Source organism: Terrapene carolina, unplaced genomic scaffold (assembly GCF_002925995.2).
Source record: "Terrapene carolina triunguis isolate 2854851 unplaced genomic scaffold, T_m_triunguis-2.0 Scaffold714, whole genome shotgun sequence".
Classification (NCBI taxonomy): domain Eukaryota; kingdom Metazoa; phylum Chordata; order Testudines; family Emydidae; genus Terrapene; species Terrapene triunguis.
The window spans coordinates 7462934-7486185 of record NW_020665065.1 but is presented as its reverse complement, the minus strand read 5'-3'; the positions used below and the strand labels follow the sequence as shown (position 1 = coordinate 7486185).

General features: G+C 51.0%; 2 protein-coding genes across 4 annotated transcripts in view; both read left to right on the top strand.

Annotated features, from left to right (window-relative positions):
* Positions 1-16185, top strand: part of PUSL1 (pseudouridine synthase like 1) — a 68182-nt gene extending 51997 nt beyond the window's left edge. For all 3 annotated transcript variants that reach the window (XM_026660129.2, XM_026660127.2, XM_026660130.2), the window contains exons 6-8: positions 4302-4356; positions 12430-12592; positions 14710-16185. In XM_026660129.2, coding sequence (XP_026515914.1) covers positions 4302-4356; positions 12430-12592; positions 14710-14741 — 250 coding nt within the window. In that variant the 3' untranslated portion in view covers positions 14742-16185. The remainder of the gene's footprint in view (positions 1-4301; positions 4357-12429; positions 12593-14709) is intronic.
* A 4163-nt stretch (positions 16186-20348) lies between these two features.
* Positions 20349-23160, top strand: LOC112107781 (lysophosphatidic acid receptor 6-like). The gene has a single exon (XM_029913519.1). It carries the CDS (start codon positions 20856-20858, stop codon positions 21843-21845), a length of 990 nt encoding a protein of 329 aa, XP_029769379.1. The 5' UTR covers positions 20349-20855; the 3' UTR covers positions 21846-23160.
* Positions 23161-23252: the final 92 nt, after the last annotated feature.

The following is a 23252-nucleotide window of genomic DNA, read 5'->3' as shown; positions in this document are numbered from 1 at the left end:
TTTTATATGTAGATGATAAGCTGTGTGGGACACAGGCTGTTTTTTGTTCTGTGTTTGTACAGTGCCTAGCAAAATGGGATCCATGACTAGGGCTCCTAGGTGTTGCAATACTACTACTACTAATTATCCTTCCAAAACTCTTGTCTGGTGTGTGTTTTCATATGTACTATTCTAACTCTGGCTAGTCTTGTTACTCCTATCAATGCCTCCTACCCATTTAATCCTGCTAAACTTCTTGGCATCGGTGACATCTTGTGGCAATGAGTTCCACCGGCTAATTATGTATCATGTGGGGGGGAAATCTTTCCTTTTGATCAGGTCTGACGTGGCCGCTTTTCAAGTTCATTGACTTTCCCCTTGTCCGTGTATCGTGACAAACGGGTCATGCTGGTTTCTGATCAATGCTCCCTGTCCCATTCATTATGTTGCATGCTTCTGCCGTGTCCCCTCTGAACGTACCTAACTCATGGCAGCACTGCTTCATTGCTAGCTGCAGAGCGAGCCGCTGTCAGTGCAGCCGCCATGCTCGTTTCCCAGGTGAACTTTTGACCAAGGTCATGCGACGGATCCCAGAACAAGAAAGCCGCACTGGGCTGCCATGGAAAAATCAGCTTCCGGCGGCGGAGGTGGTGTCATTATTAACCATTGACTCTAACCCCCCACCCCCGATCCCCATTACTTACAGATGCCTGGAGTAAAATTGCACATAAGGGCTGCAGTGCCTGCTGTTTAAATAATAGTGCTTCAATTAAGGCTCGTTTTGCATCTTCTGGAGAAGAGTGTGTTTTGTGCATCCTCTTGGGAGACGTCTGCTCGGGTTACATCAGCCAAACGCTCCTCATGACTCCCCTCCCCCCGCCTCCTGAACAGAAGCTGCATAATGGCAGCAAACGCCAAAAGCAGTCTTCATGGCGGTGGGAGAAGAGGCTGGTTTTGTGTGAATTTAGTGCTTCTGAAAGTAGCAGACAGATTGGCTCGGTGTGTGTGTGTGGGGCGGGGTGGGGTCCAGCAGTCCTGGGTAGCTCAGATGTTGGGCAAGTTTCCTCCACCTAGATGTGCCTGGGTCCAGAACCCTGACCTAAAAATCCTTCCCTTGCCATTCCAGCTGGGGGGTCTCCACCCAGCTCTGCCAGTGCACTTTGTTCTCCGCCTGTAGCAGTCGCTGCGGATCCAGTTCTGTGCACTCACACAGCTCTGCACCTGCAGCATCCCCTGCTGTTCCCGGCATCCTGTCTGCGCTTGGCTTGCCCCCATTTAGATCTCAGCTCATCGGGGCAGTGTCCTGCCTGGGTATGTGCGTCCTGCGTGGCTTTTGATTGGTTAAAGCCCAGTTAGGCCGCGTGCGAGGCTGGTGAGGTTTAATGAGGGGGAGCTGGCAAACTGGGCTATGCAGCAGTTGAGAATTTAATTGGAAATAACTTGAGGAGGTGGTTGGCCTTTTAAATGGATCAGCAGGGACCACCCAGCAGGCGCAAATAAAAAGTGTTGATTTCCCGCTTGGTATGGAGCTCCTAGCCCGTGGGCGGCACCTGTGTGGAGCACCTCCGAGCCAGGCTGAGGCACATCATCCCCACGGAGCAGCCCAGAACCGCCCAGCCCACTTGGCCAAGGCATTGCATCCATGTATAGTCACCACGGAGCTGTCCAGCCCAGGCGGGACAGTCACATGAGTGAGCATAAGAACGGCCGTACTGGGACAGACCAGAGGTCCATCCAGCCCAGTATCCTGTCTTCCGACAGTGGCCAATGCCAGGTGCCCCAGAGGGAATGCACAGAACAGGTAACCATCAAGTGATCCATTCCCTGTCGCCCATTCCCAGTCTCTGGCAAACAGAGGCTAGGGACACCATCCCTGCCCATCTTGGCTAATAGCCACTGATGGACCCTATCCTCCATGAACTTATCTAGTTCTTTTTTGAATCCTGTTATAGTCTTGGCCTTCACAGCATCCTCTGGCAAGGAGTTCCACAGGTTAACTGTGCGTTGTGTGAAGAAATACTTCCTTGTGTTTGTTTTAAACCTGTGCTCATGAAATTGACCACGTCTCCCCAGCGACCGGACCGTGCTGTAAATGCTTAGTCCTTCTGAGAGTGCCTGGCCATCTCTTCCCCTCTGGCTCAGACCTACTTTGTCCTTGGGCATTTTAGGGTCGTGCTACTCAGTGAGGGGCGAATTTCTGAAATGGCAGGAAAAGAATCCCCCCGAAAGAACCCCCAGGACAGCATCTGCTTCCTCGAAAGCTACATAAAATCGGCAACCCCTCTGGTGCTCACAGGCTGGGAAGAAAAGGGAGGGGAGTCTTAGCCCTGACACAGGGAGGCTGCTGCCCTAGGACAGAGTCAGATGAACGGGGATTCCAGCCCCGTTTCACTGACCGACGGGGCTGCAGCCCCTACTGTCAACGGGGAGATTCAATTTGCACCCACGTCACTTACCCTGCCCTTAAGCGGTGACCGCTTCTCTGCTGCAAAGTAGCATTGCCTGGCTAGGCCGGGACAGCTGTCCCTGTGGCTGATCACCAACGGCTGAAATCCCTAGTGGAGGCAAGGCCCCGGAAACCTCCACCATGCTGGCAGCAGCCCGTGTGAGCTTGCGATTCAATAATAATAATGGGTAGTAGGATCCCCTGTAGCTGCCCTGTTCAGGGAACGTCTGCAACCTTTGGCTCATTGGAGGTGCAGGTAAATGTGATTTTCCCTGGACTGCAGCAATGTCCGTATCTGTGCTAGTTACATGGTTGGTCTCGGGGAGCTCAGAGCGGAAGGGCAGGGTGAGCGCCGCAGGGCAGGGTTGAGGTCCGTCGGCTCCTTCTGTTCGAGGCCAGAGCGGCACTTAGTGTTTTGAACGGGTTGAGAATCCGTGGGGCGCTTTAGTGCATCGAGACCAAAAGGAGTTAAGAAAAAATTAAAAAAACCCAAACTTCCCTGACAGGAGAGGTTATTGATTGCACTAAAACTGTGATCTGAACCCCTCTCCCCCCGACCCCAGCCCCAGGCGAGCGAGGGCTATGGGCATGTTCTCCTCTGTAACCAGAAACCCGGTGGTGAGTGCCATCCAGGGAGCACTGAAACCGGGCCCGTGTGTTTGATTCTCTCTTCTCCTGCCAAAGGCTTAAGAAGATTGAGAGGGGTATTGTTCCTCCTTAATCTCCTCTCCTGGAGCCTGTTTTAGTCTTTTGTTCCCGTTCCCGTTAGTTTAAAAGTGATTCTTTTTTAAGTCACGGTGAGATATAGGGAGAGGCTGAGGCTCAGCGCTGCACGGTGGTGGTGGCGGCACAAAGAGAGCTTGAGTTTTGGTGCCATTGAGAGCGAACAGGTGAATGGCAGAGCAGTGGGGGACCAAAACTTCCCCAGTCCAGCTCTGCTGATGCCCTGGAATCCTGACTCCGAGCATCCCCTGCCGTGCCCACCCTACCTCCCCCAGCAGCTGTCCTGATTCCCCTCAGTCCTGACCCACAGTGCCTTTACCGTTCCACGGCTCTGCTGATGCCGCTCCGCCCAGACCCGCCGCACCCCCTGCTACTCCCCAGCTCTGCAGCTGCCCCCCTTTCCAATCTGTTGCCGGGCAGAGAGAACCTGCCAGATGGGCCGCACGATGCATGTGGTGGTTCAACGATTAGGGCAAATGCTGAGGGCACAAAGGGAAGGACCATCCTGGCCTCTTCCCATCCCCACCTACATGGGGCCAGCCAGAATGTGACTGGCAGAGCAGTGTGTGGGTTGGGTAGAGAACAGACCCTCGCCTCTGCTGCTGTATAAACTTCCTGTAAGCTCCACACAAGAAGCGAGCTGGGATGGTGAGGGAGAAATTTGCCTTGGGTATGGTGCAACGCGTGTCCGGTGCAGCCCCGAGGTGCTTGTTCGCTCTGGCGCCATCGGTCTTAGAAGCAGCATTTCAGCTTCCCCCATCAATCTGCTCTGCCGTTTCCCTGACAAAGGTTTGTGTCTCCTTTATTTCAGCCAGTGCTGTTTGTCGTACTCCAGGACTGTGAAATTTGCCCGTTTAGCTGTAGGCGAGTGGAGGGCTGGGGAGTGCTCTGTGCAGCTTTGCTCACTGCATCACTGACCGTTCGCAAGTTCAGCGTAGTTCCCGCTGGAGAATCTGGGCTCTGGAGGAAGCTGTCACTGTTCAGTGTTGGGGATCAATGAGGGCTCTTTACATCAGAAGTGGAAACTCACGGCTTCACATTGATTCTCCTGCCTGCCTGTAATTGACCAGTGATTTACGGTCCCTCTTGGGGCTGCGGGTGGCTGGTTCGAGGGAGACAATTTTAAAAACGGATCTTTTGTTTCTTTTTCTAGGGGACTGCAGTTCTGGGAGCTAGAATTCAAGAGCAGATCATTCCTCTACAGGCAGGTACGGTAGAGTGCCGCGATGGTGATACAGCTCTATCCGCCGTCAGCCCCTTTCACCCAAGGATCTCAAAGCACTCAGCAAACTTCACTACATCCTTGGGAGGTGTCTTCCCTATTTTACAGAGGGGGAAACTGAGGCAAGGAGGTGCCGTCACTGCTCTGGCCACGCAGTGAGTCCATAGCAGAGCCGGGAATAGAACCCAGATGTTCTTATTTCAGCGTTTGGACCAGTAGAACCAGAACCTCTAAGTTTGCTCCTAAAATGACTGGAGGTTCCAGGCCATGTGGGTGGGAGTTCTAAATAATAATATAGAGAGAGATATACCTATCTCCTAGAACTGGAAGGGACCCCGAAAGGTCATTGAGTCCAGCCGCCTGCCTTCACTAGCAGGACCAAGTACTGATTTTGCCCCAGATCCCTAAGTGGCCCCCTCAAGGATTGAACTCACAACTCTGGGTTTAGCAGGCCAATGCTCAAACCACTGAGCTATCCTTCCCCCCAAACTACCTTGCCTTATCCCTTCGGTTTGAGTGGCTGCAGCCACTAGCCAGGCAGTCTCGCTCTGTGCTACGAAGCTGACCCTAGTGACGACAGGCTGGAGTTTTCACTTGTGTTTTGGATCATGAAATACTACGTGGAACTATAGAAAGGAGAGCTGGAAAAGCGCCATTACGCCGTGTGGTTCCTCTCCCAGGAAGATTCTTCCCTTCTCTGCCCTGTTCTCTAGCTTTGTCCTGTCTGCTTGGAAATGACTCAGGAGGGGGGTTTTCACCACGTTTCCCCCCCTCCCTCCCGGGAGAGGCTGCTCCTCAGTTTAATGGAGCTCATTGTTAGGAAAGAGTTGGCGATGCTGGTCGGTGGGTCTCAGCCATGGTCACGTTCTGGCAGCAGAGAGAGGGCAGCTCGGTCTTCTTTGTGGGAGAAATAAGCAGCTCTTTTGGATTCCATTACGGCAGACCAGTTTTGTTTTCTTAAACTCCCTGGCTGCGGGCGCCCAGCGACTGAGCGGCCAAGGCGGAGCAGCAGTGGGCTCGAAACAGGGGAGACCTTCAGGGCATGGGAAGGACGTAGGCCCGTTCCCTGTTCCCGGGAAGGACAATTAAGAGAGAGAGATTGTCTGTCTCCCTCCAAGTGAGCGTTTTAGGCCTTAGGAGGTCCCAGCCTCGGGCGGTGACGTTCTGGGCCCCCCCCACGCGCGATCTCTGCCCAACTATCTACTGCAGACAGCTATGACAACCTCCCCCATCCCTGCAGAAACCCAGCTCAGCTTTGAACTGTGTGCACCGACCTACCCGCTGGTGCAGTCAGGATGCATTTGACAAGGGAAGCAGGGTGGGGCAGCCCAGGAGAATTGTCACGAGGCGTGTAATGTGTTGGCCCCGTGAGGCTGATGAGGATGCGGGGCGTGTGGCTATCCCAGATCCCTGAGGCAGCCGGCCTTTAAAGCAGGCAGACGTGAAACACTGAGGCATCGGAGTTAGATTCGCAGCAGGCAGTGACCTCTAGTGGGGAAAATGTAAAATAGTGCGTGTCCAGAAGGGTCGTTTCTTCGCAGTCAGACCTGGCTTGTTTGATCCATGCTGAAGTGTAGGATCTTAGCAGGTAGAGCTGGAAAAGACCTAGCTGGCTTGAGCAGGGAAGATCCATAAAACAGATCCGTGCTGGGTTGGCCCATCAATCTGAAGATTTAGAGACCGAACCCAACCCCCTAGTTGCTAACGGCACTGGGAGCCGGCTGCTTTGATTGGATTAAGGCATTAGTGGGAAAGTGATGGTGCTTTGTCTTCTTATAAATAACTCCTCGCTCGTTTGACCTGTGCGTGGGTTTAACAAGGACAAACCCGATTAGCTGAGTTTACTGCACTGTAAACGCAACCGCCTGGATAATTGTTTCCTCCTCTTTTATAGTGTTGTGCTTAGGTCCCTGCAGGATTTGCTTTACATTTGTTTCTTCATTTTTCTTGTAAGGGCACAAGCAGCCTAATAAAACAAATCTAAACAGAACTCCGATGTTAGCCCCAGCCTTCCCTTCTGTGCGGGCACAACCGATTGCACGTACGGAGGTGGATGTGCATTTGCACAACAGCTGTTTGCACAAGTAAGCGTGGCAGCTGGGCCCCCGTGTGTTTGATCTGAGTCCCTCGTACAGATTCGGTCTGCGCTCATGGGTTGCTGGTAAAATCAGCTAGTGGAAAATCTGGAGAGATCCACGGGAGGGGATGAGATAGCAGTGGGTGGGATACAAGTTACAACCACAAGCAAGTGGCTGCACCAGTAGCATGTTCTGTGGCCCAACTCCACATGTCAGTGGGACTCCCCATCCCTGCGATGTGTGACACACAGGCTGTTGTGAGCTGGTGTCTCCCCTGAGCCTGCATGGTCGCTTTCCTCTCAGCGCCCGGGATACTAGTCAGACAATCGCAGAGCTCCAGCAGCCTCGAGGAGCGGTCTTGCGGGACCTCACCAAACACAACGCCCAGCTTGAAAGGCCGGTCGCCACTGAGCCGGGTGGAATTAGGTGTTGGGGCTTCTGTGCATTGCAGAGTTCTAGGAATGCTTGAGCGGCTGTTCCCACAGGCAGTGAGCACAATGGATGAAGTTCCAAGCGCGTCAGTGACCCCCACTGAACCTTCTCTCCTGCTGGTTGGCCCTGTTAGGAGCTGGCTGCCTGGTTTTGGAACCCACTCCCCTCTTTCTCCCTTTATTTTCCTGGGGATCTCCAAGCCCTTTGCACATTAAACTTCTCAAGGGCAAATTGACTTGCCCACAGTCATGCAGTGAGCAGACCCCAGATCTTCCCCAGCTCTAACCACTAGACAGTCTCTTTGATAGTGACCGCAGAACAGCCCGTATCCCTAGAAATGGATCGCTAGCGAGGCTTGTGGTGGGAGTTTAAAGTGACCTTTCTTGACTGCAGCCTAACGGGAAAGCCGCAGTGCAACATGAAGTATGCCAGGGGCCAGGAGATAAGTCTAGTTTCAGAATAAGTTCATCGATATACGAGGGAGGAGCAGGGCTGGGAGTTGATCGTGCAGCCTAGCTAGCACCCTCAGCCCTGTATCCCTCTGATGAGATCAGTCGGAGCTCCTGGGAGAGCAGCTACGCTGCAAAGGTTCCAGCTCAGAGCCTGCCAGACTCTGTTTCTGGAAGTGCTATCAGCAGAAAGGCGCTTTCTTCAGCCCTGCTCAGAAGGAAGGTGCTGAGTTTTTTTCTTGGCTCAGATGGCAAGAGGGAAGGAGGGTCAGGCAGTAGGCAGCCCCAAAAGGTGGCTTTCAGGATGTGCTTGTGTCCTTTGGTGCTGCAGCATGATGAACTGCATAAAGAGCAGGAAGGAGTCTGGGCTTTTAGTTTTTGTTTTAGCAGTTCAGGTTGTCTCTGCTCTGCTTTTCCTCTTAAGATTCTGTGATTGGGGAGCTTAAAGGATGATAGGATCTTAACTCTCAAGAAAGTGGACCCAGAGCAATTGAGAAGAGGGATCCTTTTAGCTGAGATGTGACAGAAGCTCCTAGGCACTACCACAACTCAAACACCTGCCAAACATCTGGGAGAAAAGACATTTTTGTTAAAGTTTAATCGTCCCCTGCCCCTTCAGTTAAGGGCTCAAGGTTTTCGGCTCCTCCAGCAAAATCAGACTCGATATTCCTGTTTTTCATTATCGGGTGGCACCATAAAGAAGCTAAATAAATAAATAAATAGGGTGCCAGCATAATTTTATTTCTACCTTTATAGGTCACCAAAAAAAGGAGGATCCTAATGGCTGGAAATTCCTGATGCAAAGTTATTAACTGTGATAGAATTCCAATTGCTCTAGCAGTTTTCATCCCCAAATGCTCCCCTAACTATATGTACACACAGCCAGCAGCCCTGTGCTCTGCAATGCAGCTACCTCTGGGTTGGCAGGGAGCACCGTGTGTGACAGCGAGTGGGCAGACACCAGGGCAAACCCTGCTGTTATGAAAGATGTCCTAGGGTCTTTCATAGCCAGACAGGACCTTGGGGTTTAAGGGTTTGTGCAAAAGTCCTGTACACACTTAGCTACCTGCATTAGAGTTTGTGTGTGAAACCTCAGTTAGTCCTGCTCTGATTCTTGGGGGTGAAGGGAGACAAGGTATTTAAACTCTTCTGCTGAGACGGCTAAGCCAGCGCCTTGGGCTGTAATGGAGAGAGCGCAGAGACGATAGCAAGCACAGAAGCCGGGGCGAGGCAGCTTTTCATGGCATGGATGCTGGAATAATTTTCCCCTTGAGTCATGCGGGGGAAGGCTGTGGGGGAGCTGGTTGGTAGCTGGGGAGGAGACAGCGACACGGCTGAGGACAGGCTGCCAATAATATAAAAGGGAGCAAGTAACTTTTTTGTGTGCTTTTTGCATAAAAGCAAAATGGAAGTGTCCCCCTCCTGTGAGAGGCCGAACAGCGCTCTCTGCCCCATGCAACCTGCAGGGCAGGGACCCTGAGCAAAGGTTAAATAACGTCTAGCATTTCTACAGTGCCTTGCATCCCCCCAGGTCCCACTGGGCTAGCTATACCCTTGGAAAGGCAGCCAGAAGGGGCAAAGGTCCGAAGCCCTCGCAGCACCCGCTGACTGAACCATGGGGATTATGGCCCATGGCTACGCACTCAGGCTCACGTTCTCCTGGGCATGTTGAGAGCTCGGCTGCTGGCTGGCTCCTTGCACCGCCCACTTGTTAATTTCGTCCATCTCTTACGGCTTGTCTTTTAGACCATGAGCTCTTTGGGGCGGGGACTGCCATGTCCTACGGCCTGAGGGGAGCCGCAGGGCCTGCCCGTGCGAGCATAGCAGAGGGCTTTGGAAAGGCCACCCTGGGGCTCTCTGGGGTGCCCACTTTGAGGTGCCTTCAAAGGGCCTGATGTTCGGAAAGCACTGAGCATCCCGCCGGCAGAGTCAGCACCCCGCCCCATCTCCCCCTTTGAGTCTGCCCACGGCCCTTAAAAGGGGCACTCGCTGATGCGATGCTAGTGCCAATGGGTGGACGGTTTCCGTTTTGTGCATTAACTCTTGTGGGAGCTGTGACATCCCGTCGTCTCCTTTCTCCAGCGGCACTGCGTGCTTTGAACAGGATCACTGCCAGTGCCCACTCTCCTGCCCCACCAGAGCTTTGCCTGGAGAGGGTACGGGCCCAGCTGTTGCTGATGGTTTTGCTGCTTGGTTGCTAGCAGTGACGCCTGTCCAGCTCCCGCCTGTAACTAACTAGCTGCTGGGCAATCAGTGCCTTGAAAAACACAACAATGGGTTTCACTTCCTAGCAGCCGTATGGAACCCAAAGGCCATCCCAAGCCCTATCACAGCTGGCTTAAGGGGATTGAGGGGTTGGACCTATGATTGTGATGATTAATTATTTGTATTACCCTAGTGCCCGTGAGCCGCATTCATGGACCAGAACCCCAGCGTGTTCAAACATGGAAGAAAAAGACGGTCCTGCCCCAAAGAGCTTACGCTCTATCAGATCCTCTTTCTTAACGAGCGACAGCGCCTCCTGTAGGCAGACCTCATTCCTACTCGCATCCTTGGTGCTCTAGTTTTTAGCTTCGCTTCTCCTGCATGGTGGTAGATGTGCCCTTTTTGAGGAGGAGCTGTCAGGCGGTGGCTGCTCGTGTTGATGCAGCTGCTGCAAGCGGGCATTGGCTTCTGCCGCCCGTGCCAGGCAGCAGTCCGTGCACGGCCTGTCTGCAGAGATGCTCCGTGCCTCTGGCGTAGGAGGCTGCTGACTTTGGGGCATCTTGGGACAGGAGGCACCGACGGATGCACGTGCCAGTGGCATCCATGCAGCACCTTCGGTTCCAGGGACAGAGAGGGAAAGGACAACTGTTAGCCTAGATGCTCAGGTGATGGACATGAGGGCAAGATTCTCCATGTAGCTCTCTAGTCCTCCCGGTGTGGATGGAAGCAGCAAGTGGCAGTGGGGAGCTGTTCTATGCAGATCAGAGGAGGTGTTTGAAATATCAAATTCCCGGCTGCGGGGGCATTTCTTTCTCGTCTGACTCACTTGTTTTTGGCTTTTTGAGAGAGACACGAGCCCCCGAGTCTCCCCCGCCTGGAAACAAGGTTGGTTGCGTAACTTGAGTTTGAAAGCCCAGCTCTGTCGCGTGCTCGTTAGTTTCCTACCACAGAGGGATGTGTGGGTGCTGCTGCTCCTCGCCTCTGCTCAGCTCTCTCTGCCCACGCGTGCGCTCCAGTTAGAGGCAGCGTTGCTGTGTAGCAGAAAGTTTCAGCGTCCCCGGTGCTCTCAGTATCACTGCAAGGAAGGCTCTCATGATATAATGCAGAGGGCCCAGGAATTTTGTCTGAAGTTCACCCCTCCTCCTTTGGCCACTAGAGGTCACTGTGCTGATTTGTGTTATTGGTGGCCGCTGTCACTGCTGCCTGCAGTCCCAGGCACCGCTGAGCGGGGCAGACGCATGGAGCAGGCAAATCACAGCAGAGCTACCGCCTACCACTGCCATGCCCTGCCCCCTGCAGGCTGGAGATAGGGGGCAGCTGCTGGAGCTCACCAGCGGATTGGGGGAGCAGGGGCCATGCGTGAGGGGGTGTCACAAAGGCAGGGTCTCAGGGCATGTCTACACTGCAATGCAAGTCCAGGGTTTGCACCCCTAATCCCTCTTCCGTGCACACACACATGGCTCTGTCCCGGGACCCCTTGGGGGTGGAGGCTCCAAGCTTGGGTTCAAGCCCTATTGCTTTGCAGTGTAGACACAGCCCCCCCTCCCCGCCCCCGGACTCATGCTCGGGGAGTATCCCACAATCCCATGGGCTGACTTTTTGTCCTCTGAACGGTCAAGTTTCGTGGGCAGTCCAGTTTTCCCGCACGGCCCCATGAACAAGGGGCAAGAGTGGCCACGTTGTGGGAGGGCGCTAGGAAGTCTGGGATATGCCTGGCTGGACTCGGACCTGCATAATGCAGTGTAGATGCTGGAGCCCCAGGTTGGGTTTCAACGATTCCTAACCTGGGCTTACGAATGGGTGTAGACGCTCAAGTCCCAGGTTAACAAACCCAGGGCCGGCCAACTCGAGTTCTCTATCCCTGGGGTTGCGTTGCAGTGTAGACAGACCCTGAGAGTTAAAAGAGCAAGGCCAAGGGGTGCTTCTGGGGGATGTGGAAGCTCCAGGCTGCCACATTATGGACAGAGAGTCAGGGCTCTTTGGGGTGACCGGTCTGGGCCTGGTTCTCTTTGGGTACGTCTACACCGCACTAAAGCAGGCATGGCTGACCCGGGCACGCGAGGGTAGGCTGTGGGGCTGCAAAATTGCAGTGTGGACATTCGGACTCAGGCTGGAGCCCGGGCTCTGAATCCCCGTGATGGGGGGAGGAGGGACGTCCCAGACCCTGGGCTCCTGCTTGCCCCTGAACATCTCCACTGCAGTTTTACAGCCCCGTGAGCCCAAGTCAGCTGACACAGGCCAGCTGCAGGTGTTTCATTGCAGTGTAGACACACCCAGCGGGTCTGTGCCGTGATGGAGCCCCTTGGTTGGCTCTCAGTAAAGAAGCCCAGCATAGAATAGACCACGGAGCTTGGAATCTCCTCCAAGGGCCTGAGTCCCCTTAATTCCCACTCAGCCCCTCTCAGGAGACGCCCAGAGCCCTTTGTGTCCAGACAGAGGGACAGAGGTAGCTGGGATGAGTGATGGGAGCTTCCCGCAGCTGGCTTGGCAGGGAGATGCCACAGCCAGTGGTGGCACTCAAAATACCTGCAGAAGAGGCCCCAGAGAGACAACGCATTCTTGCGAGGGCTGGTTTATCTGACCTTCCTTTGAGCAAGGGGCTTAATTTACCGGTCGCCAGTGCTGGAATTTGCTTGGCCCTCTCGGGCCACTTCTCAACCAGTGTGTGTTGGCAGGACTCCTCCCAGGGTGACAGGGACTGGGCATGCTGCCTTGAACTGCAGGGCGTGAAGCATCTCTCCATAGGCTAATTCCCTGGCCCTGGTAGTTATGGAATGTTACATGCCCCTGGGCCCTGCTGGGTTACACTGAAAGCATCAGATGGGTTTTCACGTCTGCTTTTTATGAGGGCAACAACGGGGCGGTATTTCTAAGCCGGATTCTCTGTTGTTTCAGGTACGAAGGATGGCAGGGGCTCTGGTAGCAGTTGGCCAAGGCAGGCTGGCTCCTTATCACATAAAGGAACTATTAGAGATTAGAGACTCGCTGGCTTATCCACAAAACACCATGGCTCCAGCAGCCGGACTCTTCCTGAAATCTGTGGAGTATGACGACGCTGGTAAGTGAATCCATGGAGTGCCGGTCAGAGGGAACCCTGAGCATCGCAAGGCTCCTTCAGTAGAGTCGGATCTGCCTCTGAAGGCAGCAGTCACCTGCCCCAGCCTTGCTATCAAAACCATCTTCGCCATTATTCATCCCACAGGCTATTTATAGCCACGTTCCACTGAGTGCCGAAGTCGTAATGGGCGCTCGTTGCAATGGGGCATCATGGACGGGTGCGTTTCCTGGTCAGTTTCCTCCGTTGGTAAAACATTCATCATACAGTTTGCAAAGGGCTTTGAGATTCTTGGATGAACGGGGCTGTGTCAGTACAGACGAACTAATGAAGCCTCGTTATACCCACGTGAGCATTATGGCCGTTTTGATGAGGAAACTGAAGCAAAGGAGGTGCAGCAACTTGCCCGAGGTCACAGAGCAAATCAGTGGCTGAGCGAAGTCTAGGATCCAATAATTCTGGCACCTGGTCCCCTGCTCTAACTACCTGACCCCTGCCCTCCCCGAGACAGGAACAGAACCCAGGGTTTGAGACTCTTAGTCTCTTGCACGTAACGAGTAGAGCTACTACCCTCTTTAAATGTTTAATAGCGGGCTGAGAAGGGTAGTGGGCACCATCCAAATATCCAGAATTTGCTCGCATCTTCATTCCCACCTCTCACTGGGTTGTTCTTCCACAGAACCCGTAATGATAAGGCCTGTTGCTTAACCTGTCCAGAACAGGAGACAGAAATCCAGGGGGTCCCTGTGATCGGAGACGTGGTATCTGTTTTAAGCGGTTTATTTAAGGAACTGCTTGAGAAAAATTAAAAAAAAAAAAAAAAGCGCCAATCTGTTTCCCCTGTAGGGAAGGAGGATATTAACTGGCTTGAACGATAAAAGCGATTTTATTGCAGGCAGAATGTGATAAGATGATGTCTTGGTGGGGCAAAGACGATCTTATTTCTAAATCGAATACAGCCTCTGTGTTAGTGTCCCATTAAAGGGAATCAATGAAATCTTTGCCGTAAACACGCGTACTTGCTTCTGATGAGATTAGCGATCCGCTCCAAGGGAGAAGGATGGGGGCATCGAATTACTTCCTAGCGAGCGTTGCCGTAGTGACAGATGTGAGCCACCATTGTGAAATGATACAATAATCAAGTACCAACTGGAGCTACTTCATCCATAGCTCTCACAGCCCTTTATAAAGACGCGTATTACTGTCAATGATGGGGAAACTGAGGCACGGAGAGGCAAAACTGACTTGCCTATAGTCACGTGGGCTCCGAGGCAGAAGCCTGGAGTAGAACCCAGGTGTCCTAACAGCTACACAGCACTGTGCCCTACCTGGCCAGGTCAGCGTTGAGGGCACAAACGATGGTGGGTGGCTATATGGAGAAGCTTGTGTAACTGGTGATCCTATGCTGCGTAGAGAAAGGCCTTCGGACCCCTGAGCTGCAGTGAATAAACAAAACTCAATTCCCTTCTACAGGCGGGGTGGGGACAAATGGACGTCAATGGTTCACCTTCTACAGGCTCTCTCTGGGGCCCCCGTCTCCCTGGAGTGCCCTGCCTGGGAGCCACTTCCTCTCTCTGCAGCTCCGGGTAGAATCTTCCTCTCCTCATTAGCCAGCGATTCACCAGGGCCGGGGTGAGCTGGTATGAAGGGGCCTTAACAAACACAGAGCGTCCATCTCAGCTAGCCCCACCAGCCCTCCCTGGGACCACTCCGTTGCAGCCAGGGCTTGCTAAAGCTGTCAAGGCTCCCCGAGGCTCTGTTAAACTAGGGTTAGGTTTCATCCCCCACAGCAGCAGACGAGGCCTCCTTTGATTTTTCTTGGAGGTGCCAGAGCAGGACTCGGGGAACAAGAAGCAGGGAAACAAAGAGCCACACAACCAGCTTGGAGACAAAGCAGAGCTCTTAAGCGGTCCTTGAAAACGCTGCAGCTTGTCAGTTTTGGCCCGTTCTAATGGCACTTCTCCCAAGAAGCGCTGGCTGCCGAGCCACCCAGCCATCTGCCCGCGTTTGTGGGGACGGAGCCCAGGCAGGAAATGAAGAAACACAAACTTAAGTGCTTTCAGGTGTGGCTGGGTTTCTCTCTCTTTCCACATCAATGTTTTCCCTTTTTCTCCTCGCAGACGTGGACACGGAAGGTAACGCAGCAAAATAGCGGCCCTGTGAGACGTGCAGCTGTGCCTGAAAGAACTCGGTTGGTGGGGGCCATGTCGCAGAGCTTTCCAGAACTCGCTTTGTATGCTGATACGCGGCCGGGTCTCAATAAACCCCATTGATTGTGGCTAGAGACATCGCCACGTCATTTGTCCACGTGCCCAGAGGCTTGGAAGGATTGGTAACTCTGGGCGACGGACAGCTGGTTGGTTTGTAGATTGTAAGCTACTTGGGTCACATCACTGGCTACACGCTCACATACTGTCTTCCCCTCGCCTCCTGCCTCCACCAACATACAGGGAAGGGACCTGTGTGTGTGGAGGGGCGTCACTTCCCCTGGGCACAGACGCAGAATGAGGTCAGACCACAGTAGGCAAACCTTTGTCTCCTCTTTACCCCTCTTCTTTGTAATCCCTGTCGTCTTGCAGACCAGCAGGAGACACAGTCGTTTATGTATGTATCACGAAAGCCCAACTTGAATTGCGGGATGATTGTCAAATAATTGCAGCTGAGTTGTGGACAAGACATGGAAAATTGCGGAAAAGTAATAATAGCCCTTTATTAATTGGGGTCATTTGCAAAAGCCAGAGAAGATCTATTTGTTTAAGAAAAAAATTGCTAGAACAATAGAAACACTCAAGGATGATCAAAAAGAACGAGGAGTACTTGTGGCACCTTAGACACTAGCAAATTATTTTTGATAATCGGACATTTTGCTGCAACTGTGTTACAGCTATTAATGCGTGGGGCTGACAGCAGGCTTATCATGCACAAAGCACATGTGAATCAGCACAGGAGCATAGCGTGATGGAGAACACAGATACCTTATTTTTTTTTTAATTAAACAGGATTGTTTTTTGTGACACTTAAACCTCAAGTTTTGCCTATTTTATGACTAGGTCTGATACAGTCAGCATCATATTGTGTGTTAATTGGCCTGGCTTGTGAATGGCCCCAAAACCCCAGCCTTCCTTGAGGGGGACTCTGTTTGCAAAGGCCCATGCCGGAGGCAGCTGAGTACCTGGGAGGTGTTGAGCATTGACATCACTGGGAGCTAAAAACCAGACCTAGGTGTGCTGGAGGGGGGGGGCCTGTTTTGCTGTGCATATTCTGCAGCAGTTCGTCTTTGTGGCAAAAGTTTTAGGCAGAGACTGAAGCAGGAGTGATGCTTATATAACATCATCTCGCTCTGCCTTTTGCTTTGCCTCTTCTAAAGCTTTGCGGTGTCTTATGGCTTGGTTAGTGCAAACTTCAGTGTTTTGTGGTTTTTCCAAAAGAAAGCGAACATATCGCTCAGTTAAACACTAGTGCTTGCCCGGGTCCTGCTGCAAAAATCATGTTTGGTGCACATTGAAGGTGCCTAATGTCAACTTTATGAATTAGCTCTTCCTCCTCGTGTGCCTGTGTTGCAATTATTGAGAAGGACCAGAGAGACGGTAAGATTGTCAGTGACTGTGGGTGGCTGTTTTTTTCCCCCCCACCTTCCTCTGCAGTGTGTGGATGCAGGTGACCTGCCAAGATTATCAGGGTCTATCTCACTTACTCATTTCCCCGCCATTTGCAGCGACTTTGGGCATCGGTGCATCTTGGTCCTTTCTATTCTCTGCCTGTGGCACAAAATCGAGGTTCCAGAGGGCTGTCATATTTGGTTTCCTTTTGGTTGTTGGGTGGCGGCGGCTTGAGATATACAGGAAATGAGACTGAACTCTAAGACCCTGTGACAAGCTCTCTCCTTGACTGCAGAGCTGGTGTTCAGAGCCCTACAGTCAGCTCCTCAAGGTCGGAGGGTGCTTTTTGTTACTGGGGGGTTGGCCTAGATACCCGGTAACCTGTTCAGCCAAATGAAAAATACTTAGTTGCAAGATTGTGCAGTGTGCATTAACTCTGACAGGCAGGTGATGGTGAAGTATTTCAGCCCTTTACTGTTGCCGGTAGCAGGTTTACCAGTGGACTCACTACTTCCACCCACTGAAGGAGAGGTAAGAATTTTCCATTTTATTCTCTCCCTTCATACCTAGCGGGTTGGTTCCTACTCACTTTCTTTGGTTGCACACGGGTGAGTCGGGAGCTGCATTCTTAGCACTAACAGTGCCACTGGCAGTTCCCAGGAGCCCCGGAAAATGCCACACAATCCCTTCCACACAGTCGGGAAGGTGAACGTCGGTATCTCAGTAGGGGCGGTGCCGACTGATGTTATACAACGGCTTCGTGCATCTGCTTGTGGAGCATTGGACTCACCCTGTCGTTACCCTAGAGACTGGACATATTGCAGAACAGTTAAGGGACCAGCTGTCATGGTGCTTTGGACTCACCTGGGTATCCGAGCTCCACATAGATACAGACACACAGGAAATCGGACACGATCAGTCACATTTAGGCAGCTGTTTCCCTGGAAAGGCGTTAACCAGTGGCCTAAACCTTGCCGCATCATTGCCATTTCTCCTTACCAGGAAAAGCATTGGTTAAAATACAGATAAAATCACAAGTGAAATGAATCGGATTTAGGCTCAGGCTAAAGTCAAGTACTGGCCCATGATTTGGAAGCATCAGCGTTCTCGGCTAAGGGGGAGGCCTAGGGCTGCGTAGTAGTTCAGGTGCCTGTCGCAGTTGTGAATGAACATGGGACTGTGCCTTTCACTCGCTGGCGCCCGGGAAGACCGCCTTTCACTCGCTGGCAAAACTGAAACTCATCTCATTGTAGTTTCACGTGACACATGCTGGGCATGATGTGAAATGTTCTGTTCACCTACCGGCCGAGTCCGAGTATGAACCGGAACGCTTGGCCTACCTCTGCACTTCCTGTGGTTTCTCGCTGCAGAGCAAGGTGGGAGGGTTTTGCCATTTGCTTTGCAAGGTGACTTCATTCTGGTGCTACACTTTCGACAGGAGAGCTCAGCATCAAGCCTCTGCTTTGTGAAGCGTCTTCAGAGGATCCAGCATGTTCGTAGCATTTTTCGCGTGAGATAGTGGCCTGGGGCCGGTGGGTGAGTTTGTTTCTTTTACTTCCCTTTCTTGATTTGTCATGAGACGCCGCATGGCACAGTATGAGGGCAGCTGGCAGCGAGTGTCTGGGTTTTTTTAGAGGAATGCTTACATGTTAATACAAGTTGGAAAGCCCCTCTCCAAATGATCAGGCTGAATTAGGTTTGCAACGCCCCTGGTAAATGTGTGAAAATAACTGACTAGCTCCAACTGACATAGTAACTTATTTGGGGGGGGGGGGGATTTAAATATCTTATGCTGCTAATTCCTTCCACTTGGCTGTAATCTGCCTAGGACGCTGCACCCCGACATTGGGAATGCTTGCATTTCTGGTGTGTTACAAATCACATGACCTGAAATTCAAATTTTGTAAAAACGTGCATTTATCCTGTGACTAACAGAAACATTTCCATTAATAACAATGGAAACTTCTTTTCCAATCCAACAGACCTTTTCCTCTTCACTACTGGGTTTGCAAACCAGAAATTTTGCACCATGGAGAGCTTTGGCAAGTGAATCTCACAATGGTGATTTTCATTATCCGAGCTGAAATGCAGGAAGTAAAATGGCCTTGATAAATACAGCAGAAAGAATTGGGGTTTTAAAGAAATGTAGGCGCTGGTCCCGCACGCTGATTTACTTGCGGAATGGGGGCCTTAGGGTAGTAGGAGAACCACGAGTAAACAATTTAGTTTATTTACAATCGGGAGAAGTTGACTGTACCTGGGGAACTGGGTGCTTCTCCTAGCTTTGTGACATGGGGAGAGTCATTTTGCTACTACCTCTACCCCCTAGTGTATAATGAAGATACTTAAATTTATTTACTTCCGACGTGTATTGTGATGCTAAATTGTTTGTAAAGAGCCGATGATGGAATGTCCTCAGAGTTTTCTTCCCTCTCTTATCCTCGTTTTGCCATAATTAATCCAAAGCAGGTTCACTTAAAGGGAGTGGAACATCTAAATGGAGTTACCCGTCTTACCAAGTCAGCACAGCGGGCTGAAGTCGATGACCTCTCGAGATCCCTTCCAGCCGTACATTTCACTTCCTTTTTGTGAGGCTGGAGAAGGCTGCTGTCCTCTTTCAGTGGGGCAGACCTGGTTTCCGATGCCTACTTAGATGGTGGCTTTAGCACAGCTGTGCAGTATTGTACTCACAGCAGACAGCTAGAATATTAGTCTCTGTTTTCATCATGGTGATGTCGGGCAAGTAGATTTTGTGCCTTGGCTAGTCAATTCTCACACCAAGACTGCTTGAGAAGTGAGAGCGTGAGATTTTCCTTTAATTTGAGTGGGTTGGTGTGGTCAGCAAAATGTCACTTATGGGAAAAAAACCTGTGTTTTCCTGTGTGGTGCTACCTCTGCTGACTGAGTGACTCAGTCTGCTCTGTTCCACGTCATTCAGTTAGTGGTTAGTAAAATTACTGTCTCTTTCCTCTTGACAAATTCTACAGCCTATTCAAAACCCCACCGCTCACTTCATTTGCTAGTATCCTCTCCACTCATACATCACTCTTATTTATTCAGATCACCCTGGCTGCTCCTCGGATCTATCTTAAATTTAATTCTCCATCTAAGACCATTGCCACCTCCTCGTTTGTGTGCATGAGTCAGTATGTTATGTTTTAGGCCTGCTGCAATTTCTCGGTCGCTCTTTTTCTTGTCAGGGACAGGGTCAAATCAGAGTTGTCGCTGCGCGTTTAGATCCTGCTCTGGTGAAATTCTCTTGCCTGGGACACCATCCACTGAATAGTTGAGAGGCATGGTTTGCCACAGTGTGGTTTTGCAATTATTTCCCTTTCCCCCCCCTCTGTTATCTGAAAAACCCCCCCCCCAACAGATTGTGTAGTCACACTCTTTCTTTTCCCCCTGTAGTGCCAAAATGAAACTTTTTCCCCCCCCCCCCAATCTGTTATAATAATCTTTGGTACTTCTTGTGACAACAGTACAAGTGAGAGGAGACGGACTGTGCCCCTTTAATGTATAATGAATAGTTACATCTACTTTCCTAGGGGCTCCCACCAGAGGATCTCACAGCACTTTACAAACGAACGTTGTGTGAAACCTCACTCCTCGGGGAGGCGGTATCCCAATTGTTTCAAGAGGTTATTTGTATTACAGTAGCAGCTAGAGGCCCCGGCTGACATCCAAGCCTGCTTGTGCTCGGCTCTGTACAGATACGTCATGAGAAACAACCCCTGCCCTGAAGAGCTTGCAGTCTAAGACAAAGGGTAGGAGGGGCAACAGGCACCGAGAGGTGACGTGACTTGCCTGGAACAGAAGCCAGGGCTGCTAGGCCCAGTCCAATGCTCAGACTTGGATGGCTAATCTCAGAGAACTGGGGCTTGGCTTCCACCAGTGCTGAGCACCTCTCCCTAAGCTGTCCCAAGCTGGGCGTGCAGAATGAGGGGCCACTTGTGATAATGGTGTGCTAAAGTCATGCAGCACATTCATGGGAAATAGCCCGGCACCAGCCCTGAGGTCTTAGATTTGGCTCTGGGCTTTAAATCAAACCTCATCCGTTTTAACTGGAAGACTTTCCCCTGCCCGCCATTTAGAACCATTGCCAAGGGAGTTACACACAGTCAGTGCGCTGGTGAAACACTCCCAGGGCAGTAAATGGTACCTAACCTGTCAGACCCCTGCAATAACTGAAGCCCTACTCACATAGGGGCCACTCTGCTCACTGCAAGGAACCATCTCGTGCTACATTGGAAGGACAGGCCAGTATTTAACTCTTCAGCCCATCGCAAGTTAAACGTGTGTCCCCTTTACATAGTCTATACTTGCTCCTGTAACTGGTCTCCTCCAGCTGCCTGTTAAACGTGAAATGTAAACGAGCTGGGGGCTGCAGCCGCTTAATCTCAACCCGTCTCCTGTTTTAGGGGATAGTTTTGATTGTAACGTGACGGAAAGTCTTTCCCCACCACACTAATGCTTATTTTTATCTTATTAGGTTTACTGAGCGTAGAAGCTTTAGCTGCCTTTTAACCAGAGCTGGCTGATGTAACAACACACCTCGAGTTCTCACCCCAGGACAGAGAGCTCCTGGAGCTTTGGATTTGCTCATCTTTTGGAAAAAAGAAGCTAATCTAGGCTCTCCCCACCGAACTTGTTCTCCTGCAGCAGAAAGCATGGCAAACACTTCCTGTACCATGGCCAGGGGACACTCGAATGCAACCATAGTGGATTGTTGTGTGGAAGCAGACTTCCAGTACCATCTCTTCACTATCATCTACAGCATTGTCTTTGTACTGGGACTGCTAGAAAATGTCTTGGCTCTCTACCTTTTGACCTGCAAGGTCAAGCACACCTCGCACTCCTCCATCTACCTCATCAACCTGGCTATAGCAGATACCTTGTTTGTTTGTATATTGCCCTTTAAAATCCATTACCACCTGAACCAGAACGACTGGATCTTTGGAGACATGGCTTGTAGGATCACCGGGGCCTTGTATTACATCAACATCTACGTCAGCATTGCCTTCTTCACCTGCATTTGCATGGATCGTTACGTGGCCGTGCTACACCCCTTCACCTACATCCGGATCAAAGTCACCCACTACAGGATAGCGGTCACAGTCTTTTGGCTCGTTGCCGCAAGCATCACGATCCCGCTTATTCTTGGGGGGCCCCTTCACAACAAGGGCTCAGGGAACAAGACCGCATGCTTTGAGAACTTCTCGCCGACTAGCTGGACCCATCGCATGATGCCCTACAACGTCTGCGCCTTGCTGTTTGGCTTTGTCATCCCGTTTGCCGTCATCCTCATCAGCTACCCTCTCATCGCCAAGCGGATCGCCCACACCAGACGCAGCATTCACAAGAAGAAGGCCTTGAGGACCATCTACCTGATCCTGCTCATCTGCATCCTGTGCTTCCTTCCTTATCATCTCACTCACCTACTCCACTTCCTGATGAGGGTCCAGCTCATCCAAAGTTGCCCGTTTACCAGCGTAATTTACAAAATGCGCCGGGTCACTTTGGCCCTGGTCAGTTTCAACTGCTGCCTGAACCCCATCCTATACTACTTCACATCTTCCAGCAAGCCATGGCATCTCGGCCTCAAGTTCAGATCCAAAACCAAGGTTTATACCATTTGTGACAGAAAATTCAATGACTAGCCTTATAAAAGCAAGCCAACAAGACGACCACCAACACAGCAATTGAATGAATTGCCTTTTTTAAAACAAGGTCAGTAAGTTATTCACCCATAGGTTATGGGTTCAAATCCAACCGAACTTTGAGGAGGAGGAGGAGTATTCAGGTGAGATCAGGTGCTGTATACACATACTCTTTAGGGCAGGGACTATGAATTGAATTTACTGGTGGTCAGTCCACTTCCTAGGAGACTAGAGTCTGTTACGACCCTCGCCCCCTCCAAAAGTCTTAATTGGCAAGGGTGGGCTCAGCAGACAAAATGAAGATAAAAGACACAACACATTAGCAGAGATGCCTGTGTTGTGTATAAATAGGACTTTAGTTGGGATCAACAGCTCTGAAAACTGAAGAGCGTCAAGAATGTATGACAATATTTCCACTTCAGTGTTAGTTATTAATTAGGCAGTACAAAAAACATCCTTTGTTTGGAAAGCGGTGACATTATAGGCTGGTTTCCAAAGTAAATGGAGCAGCTGGCTTTCTGCTATTTAAAATCTCTTAGTAGAATAAGAACAATTTCAGTCTTTGTGTATAGTATGAAATATTTGATTTATTAATAGTTGACAAATTATATATGAATTATCCAAACTAATGGACCTGCACCAGTACGGTTTGGTATACCGACTACTTGACAGTCATTTCATCATCGGTATCCTTTAACTGCTATTGAGACAGACTGGTCAAGTGTCTAGCACAAAGGACTGGGACTCAGAGGGCTAGGTTCTAATCCAGTTGCTTTGCAGGCCATGGGCAGATATTCAATGATGTGCCAATCTAGAAAATGGGAATAGCCAAGCACCTCCATGTTGTCCCTTTCTTTGCTGAACACTGTGAAAGTTAGCTTTGCTTTATATCTGAGGGATGTTCTTCCTCTCAATAAGAGGCCCCCTGGGGAGTACAGAACCTCAGCTTGAGTTCAGGCTTCTCAGCTATTGTTCACAGCCGTGTATGCATATGCGGTAATGGATAAGTAACCGCTTAAATATTCTGCTTAGTTTTAATCCCTAACCCCTTATCAGTGTTCTGTACTGTTAAAGCAGACAGCTGACCTTACGTTCAATGCAGCAGCAACAAAATAATTGAATCATTTTGTTCACAAGCTTCAAAGGGGGCCGAGTGAATGAAAACGCTGTTGAGAGGAGCATCTTCCTGTGCTGTACTTATGTATGTGGAAAAAGCAAAGTGCTGGCATCAGAAGGTTCTTTTTAATATTACAAAAATAAATGTGAATGGAAAGACTTTGAAAATCTCTTACCTTGCTCTACAAGGAACACCTGTCGAAGCTGCTCCAGGAAACTTGATACAAACAGCTTGCCCAGTAAGTGATATTTGTGACCGACTTTGCCAGTGGGGGATAGCAGCGCCGCTAA